The sequence below is a fragment of the Penaeus monodon genome, chromosome 10, assembly GCF_015228065.2.
Source record: "Penaeus monodon isolate SGIC_2016 chromosome 10, NSTDA_Pmon_1, whole genome shotgun sequence".
Classification (NCBI taxonomy): domain Eukaryota; kingdom Metazoa; phylum Arthropoda; class Malacostraca; order Decapoda; family Penaeidae; genus Penaeus; species Penaeus monodon.
The window spans coordinates 5,200,639-5,208,138 of NC_051395.1; the positions used below are offsets into that span (position 1 = coordinate 5,200,639).

Here is a 7,500-nt window from a genome sequence, read left to right on the forward strand (position 1 = left end):
CTAATTTAAATAAATTAAATGATACATGATTTGCACTCAGAGTAAAGTGGAAATAACATTGAACAATACTAAGGGTAAGAATAATAATATCAATAGCGAGGATAATGATGATTGTATTATCAATATTAGTAAAAATACGAATCCTAATACTACTGATGATAAAGAAAAAAATATAATAATAGTGACAGGGATAATGATAATAATAATGATAATAGTAATAATAAGAAGACTAACAACAACAACAACATTAATAGTAATAACAATTATTGTTATTATCATTATTATTATTATTATTATTATTATTACTACTACTACTACTACTACTACTACTACTGCTACTACTGTTATTATTTTTTATTATTATTATGGTGATGCTGATTGTTATTATTAAGATTTTTATCATCATCACCTTCACCATAAATCATCATCATAACAATAAGAAGAATAACAACAACAGCAATAACAATCCTTATTAGTGTTATGATGATGATGATGATGATAATAATAATCTTGATAATAATAGTAATAATGATAATAATAATAATAATAATAATAATAATAATAATAATAATAATAATAATAATAATAATAATTATAATAATAATAATAATAATAATAATAATAATAATAATAACAATAATAATAATAATAATAATAATAATGATAATAATAATAACAATAATAAAAATAATCATTATTATTACTATTATTTATTTATTATTATTATTATTATTATTATTATTATTATTATTATTATTATAAATCGGGCGATGCCTGTGTGCATGGATGCACCTACGCACTCGCATGCGGCGATTGGTGTGTGCACATTATTATTATTATTATTAAAACAAAAACAACAACAAAGCAACAACAACAACAACAGCAACAATAATAATAATAATAATAATAATAATAATAATAATAATAATAATAATAATAATAATGATAATAATAATAATAATAATAATAATAATAATAATGATAAATAACATTAATAATAATAAAAATAATAATAATAATAATAATAATATATTCAACATATATCAACAACAACAACAATAATAATAATAACGATAATAATAATAATGATGATGATGATAACAAGAACAATAGAAATAATGATACTCATTTTTGTTATCATTATATTCATCATTGTTATTATCATTATCATATCTATTAATATCATTATTATTATTATTATTATTATTATTATTATTATTATCATTATTATCATATTAATATCATTACTATCATCATTTTGTCATAGTTATTATTATCCTTATCATTATCATTATCATTATAATAATCATAATAACAGTCATCATCACCAACAACAACAGCAATAATAAAAACAACAATGTCAACAGCAACAACAACAACAATAATTATATATAATGTACAGTAGATATAATGCAATATCTATGAAGTCAGAATCGCCATAAAAATTGTAAATTTTGGTGTAACAAGCGAACGCACTTAACATTTATGATAGCCAAGAAAAAACTCCATTTTGCATAAATTTCAGTGAAAATAACTGTCATATTGTGTATGCATTTTAGTGTACAGGAAAGAGGTTGAGTGAGTGGTAGTGGTGGGGGGGGGGGGGGGGGAGAAGGGCGTGTGTGTGTGTGTGTGTATGTGTGTGTGTGTGTGTGTGTGTGTGTGTGTGTGTGTTTGTGTGTGTGTGTGTGTGTGTGTGTGTGTGTGTGGAGGAGTGTGTGGAGGAGTATGCGTGTTTGTGCGTGTGTGTGTGTGTGTGGATGTGCGCATGTGTGCGCGTGTGTGGGGAAGGGGGTTCGTGCGCATGTGTGTGGGTTGGTTGAGGTCCGTTGTGTGTGTGTGTGTGTGTGTGTGTGTGGTGTGTCTTATCAACACTGAAATAATATTAACTGAAGTCTGCCTTTCTCCAGAGCCTGAAATGTGATCCTGACAGACACAGCGTTCGGGTAAGGCGCTCGTGGAAAATCCTTTGAAATCCGGAATGACTTTTATTCACTGAGCATTCATGATCTTGTGTCTTTCCGAAGCTTCGAAAATGAATAATACATTCATATCTTTTTTATTTCTATCCTCACTTATCACTCCATGAAAAAATAAAATAATAAAAACCCATTTCATATCACTTTCTATTTTCAATTCTTCGAACGTTCCGATTTCCAGCCATTAAAACTTAAAGATTTCTTTAAAGAGCGCTTAAAGGCCCGAGATAAATTTCAGAGGAGGCGATTTCAGTAGCCTTCAGGACGCCCGAAGATTATTCCCGAAGCAACGAACTGAGAAATGACCCTTGGGGGATTTAGTGAGAAACAAACAAAAAAAAATATTAAGGAAGTAATTATACACACACACACACACACACACACACACACACACATATATGTGTGTGTGTGTGTGTGTGTGTGTGTGTGTGTGTGTGTGTTTGTGTGTGTGTGTGTGTGTGTGTGTGTGTGTGTGTGTGTGTGTGTGTGTGTGTGTACATATATATATATATATATATATATATATATATATATATATATATATATATATATATATATATATATATATATATATATATATATATATATATATTTTTATATATATATATATATATATATATATATATATATATATATATATATATATATATATATATATATATATATATATATATATATATTCATCAAGGCAATAATGAGAATAGTTCCTCCTTCATTAAATGTCCATCTGTAAAAGAGGCAGCAATGGATGTTGATTCAGTACCGCGTAACTGCACACGGAATTAACGCATTCAGGCAACGGTACAGACATTGCAAATTGACATTGCTTATTTCGGAGGATAATGCGATCGTTGCAGGTGCATGAATATACGAGGAATTTCATCGTCGGGATGTAGTGAATTGTGTTGATGGATATGATCTTTCCTCTGTATTTTTAATTCTTTAGTTTTGCTCTTAATGTTTTATGTGAATATATTTACTTTCATTATCATTATTATTATCATCTTATTGATAATAATCATAATAATGATAGTAATAAATTCAAGAGATAATGATAAAGATATTTATAATTATCATAATGATGATGATGATGATGATAATGATAATAATAATAATAATAATAATAATAATAATAATAATAATAATAATAATAATAATAATAATAATAATAATGATAATAATAATAATAAGAAGAAGAAGAAGAGCAATAATAATTATAATAATATTAATGATAACGGTAGAACAATCATAATACAACCATATATCAAAATAATAATTATAATAATAATAATAATAATAGGATAATCATAGTATGCATTTGTAACTAAAAACAATCTTTCCGACAGACACACAAACTGACATATGAAGACGAAAATATTGACCCGAAAATAATAATAATACAAAGATGATAATACATACAAAAAAAATAATAATAAAACACATTCCTACTTACCACGACGCGGGGGGAAAATGGGCATCGACCTGCACGCTGGTTGAACCCACGAGAGAACTGTATACGGGCGTGACTAAGAGGGCATCGCCGAGCATAAACTGGAATCCGTTGTTGCGTGAATCTGTGGGCGGAGAGAGGGGGTGAAAGCACACTTGTTGGCAGTGGCACTGTTCGCGGAATATCTCGAATAAGGAAGGTGGGATAAGGATGGATATAATGGGCGTGAGTGTGTGTGGGTAGGGGTGTGGTGTGTGTGTGTGTGTGTGTGTGTGTGTGTGTGTGTGTGTGTGTGTGTGTGTGTGTGTGTGTGTGTGTGTGTGTGTGTGTGTGTGTGGTGTGGTGGTGTGTGTGTGTATGTGTGTGGGGGTGCTGTGGTTAGTGGGTGGATGGGTAGGTGTGTTGGGGGTATGTATGAGTGTGTGTGTGGGGGGGTGGATGGGAGAGAGAGAGAGAGGAGAGAGGGAGAGAGCGGGAGAGAGAGAGAGAGAGAGAGAGAGATAGAGGGGGGGGGGGGGGGGGAGGGAGAGGAAGAGAGAGAGAGAAGAGAGAGCGGAGGAGAGAGAGGAGAGAGGGGGGGGGGGAGGGAAGGAGAGGAGAGAGAGAGAGAGAGAGAGGAGAGAGAGAGAGAGAGAGGAGAGAGAGAGAGAGAGAGAGAGAGAGAGAGGGGAGGAGGAGGAGAGGGGGGGGGGGTGGGCGGGGGAGGGAGAAGAGAAGAGAGAGAGAGAGAGAGAGAAGAGAGAGAGAAGAGAGAGAGGGGGGGGGGTGGAGGGGAGAGAGAGGAGAGAGCAGAGAGAGAGAGAGAGAGAGAGAGAGGGGGGGAGGATAGAGAGAGAGAGAGAGAGAGGGAGAGAGAGAGAGAGAGAGAGAGAGAGAGAGAGAGAGGAGAGAGAGAAAGAAGAGAGAGAGAGAGAGAGAGAGAGCCGTGAAACAAACAGAAGAGAACTTTCACGTCCCAGACAGAATCAGTGATAACAGAAAATGACAGTTCGTGCACTGGAAAACAATTTTCTAAGAAAGACGCACACACACAAACGCACACATACATACATACATAATCACAAACACACAAAGCCATATATTACCTTTTTCTCATATATTACACGCGAGAAAAAAAATGGTTGTCTTTTCTTCTTGCGTCATTCCATTTTTATGTTTATTTACAACCCCCAGTGTCCCTTTTATTGCCTCCCCCTCCTCTCTTTCTCTCTCTCTCTCTCTCTCTCTCTCTCTCTCCTCTCTCTCTCTCTCTCTCTCTCTCTCTCTCTCTCTCTCTCTCTCTCTCCATCTCTCTCTCTCTCCTCTCCTCTCTCCCTCCCTCCCCTCCCTCATCTCCTCTCTCTGTCTCTCTCTACTCTCTCTCGCCTCTCTCGTCGTCCATCCATTCACCAACCCCCTCTATATTTCTCTATTTATTGCCTCCCCACTCCTCTCTCTCTCTCTCTCCATCTCGCTCTCTCTCTCTCTCTCTCTCTCGTCTCCTCTCTCTCTCTTCTCTCTCCTCTCTCTCCTCTCTCTCTCTTCTCGCTCATCCATTCTATTTTATCGATCTGTCTCTATTTCTCTATTTCTCTATTTACTGCCTCCCCACTCCTCTCTCTCTCTCTCTCTCTCACTCTCTCTCTCTCTCTCTCTCTCTCTCTCTCTCTCTCTCTTCCTATCACAATTAATCTTTTCTTTCTTTTCGAAAACTCTCCCCTCTTCGTCATTTTCTCCTCCATAAAATATTTCCACCCTCTTCTTTCACTCAATAACGAAAAGTTCCCCTTTGTTGCAGTTTTAAGAGCCTCAAAATCCAATCATTGTAGCACTTTTTATGGCCACTTGTACGAAGACCAGTGTGTATATACAATGCGCTATCCCCTGAGAAAAAAATAATAATAAAAAAAAAGAAATTATTGGGCAAAAGTAAAATTCTGTGTGGAATCTGTGTCGGACTGGAGGATTGGATTTCAGAAATCCTCCATTTCTAATCCTTTTACGTGGTTTTGGATTTTATTCTACCGTGTCTAGAACAGAGTAACAATTGAAAGTCATCCAGGTGCCAATGCAAATAGAATTGGAATGGCTTGCTGAATATATATTCTTTTGGTTAGGATTTTTTTTATCTTTCAAGGCAGGGATATTTTGTCGAAATATTGGTTAGCTTTTACACACCCCTGTTTCAAATTGGTCTCTCTTTTTCATTTCTTTTCGCTCTTTTTTTTAGCTCAGCAACGAAAAAGAGGAAATTATTTTTTCTCGAGATTCATGCACCTGTAAGCTACATTTTGAACAGTATCCTGACCAGTTTCGTTAATAACAAAACACGATTCTTGACAACACCATTTGAAAATTCACAATGATGATGAAATGAAAATAAGATAAAATAAAAACACACGAAAATTACCGACAACAAAAATATCATCAAACAAAAGGCAAAATAAATTCCCATTAACGAATTATTATCCTTATATCCACAAAAAAAAACTCGATTCAGTATCATCATTATCAACAAAATAAAAGCAATACTTACTACTCATTTGAACAACTACAAATAGAATTTCAAAAACAAATACAATGTCACGGTAAATAATATTACATAAACAGACTCGTTAATATAATGCTATCTACGTGTAGGCTTCGCAGCGGCTTCTGCACAAAAATTAACTAACACGATATGTTCGTTTGGCAGGGAGGGGTAAAGGGGGGTGTGTGAAGGGGTGATGGACTGGGTATTGGGGAGAATAGGGGGTGGAGGGAGGGGAAGAGGGGTGGGGGTGGGGTCAGTGGATAGAAAAGAAAGAGGGGGGAGGGGGGAGAGGGGTTGAGCTGGGGGGGTAGGGAAAAATAGTGGGGGGGGGAGAAGGGAGTATGTAATACAGGTAGGAGATGGGGAGGGAAGGGGGGAGGGTGATGGCAAGGGAGATGATAGGAGCGCTTAGTGAATATGATGATGGTAGGGGATGGGGGAGTGGGGAGAGGCAAGGCAGCACCATGGGGGGGAGAGGAGCAAGTGCTGATGGATGGTGGGGGTTGGGGGAGTGAATTATATGAGATATGGGCACTGATGGGGAAGGAATGGCAGGGTGGGGAGTGAAGGGAAGAAAAAATAGAAGGAAATGATTAGGGATGTAGAGGGGAGGCGGTGGGGAGGGGGAGGCGGGGGGAGGGGGAGGCGGGGGATGGATCTGACACAAACAAAGAATGGGGGAGAAAGTAACACCAAATGGGCGTGGGTGCGAAATATCGACATATATTGACGTGTTATAGGGGTATGTGTCTAATCTATGGGGATTAAGGTTCGGAAGAATACAGTGCATGTATCGAAATGAGGGTTTCCACCCGCAGAGTTTTTTTGTACGCGCGCGTGTGTGTGTGTGTGTGTGTGTGTGTGTGTGTGTGTGTGTGTGTGTGTGTGTGTGTGTGTGTGTGTGTGTGTGTGTGTGTGTGTGTGTGTGTATGCCTGTGTGTGTGTGTGTGTGCCTGTGTGTGTGTGTGTGTGTGTGTGTGTGTGTGTGTGTGTGTGTCCTTTCTCATCCCGTACCTTGGTTAGGATTCGAACCCTTCTAGGCCCCAGTCCGCCACCCTTCTTAAAGCGGTCCAAACTTTGTTAACATTATTAATAATGTTATCTACTCATTTTAATCCTAAAATCTTCCTTAATCTCCTTAAAAACACGCTATAATCTACCTTCATTTAACTTAATATGTCTCAGAACTTTACCTAGTCACTACTCTTTAACACAAATGTATAGTTAATCTGACTCCATAAAGTCGCATCGTAAATCCAGTTTCAAAAGCTTCTCTGGAGCCGAGGAGTTGCCAAGTGTCGCCAGAGAATATGTAACCTTACTTCAAGTTCTTTCTTTCTACTTTTTTTTTTCATTTTAAAGTTTAGGCGATTTTACGAAATAAATATGAGAGTAAATAAGATACAGATCAGTTCACCAAGAAACCAAAAAGTTAATATATTATTTTAATGCTTTTTACATAATAATAAATGATACTATAATAATAATAATAATAATAATAATAATAATAATAATAATAATAATAATAATAATAATAATAATAATAAAATGATAATAAT

At 36.0% G+C, this 7,500-nt stretch overlaps 1 protein-coding gene across 1 annotated transcript in view; it reads right to left on the minus strand.

Moving 5' to 3' along the window:
* The window catches only part of LOC119577494 (lysosomal alpha-glucosidase-like), a 124,630-nt gene that overhangs the window by 54,179 nt on the left and 62,951 nt on the right, over nt 1-7,500 (minus strand). The window contains exon 15 of the mRNA XM_037925091.1: nt 3,433-3,553. Coding sequence (XP_037781019.1) covers nt 3,433-3,553 — 121 coding nt within the window. The remainder of the gene's footprint in view (nt 1-3,432; nt 3,554-7,500) is intronic.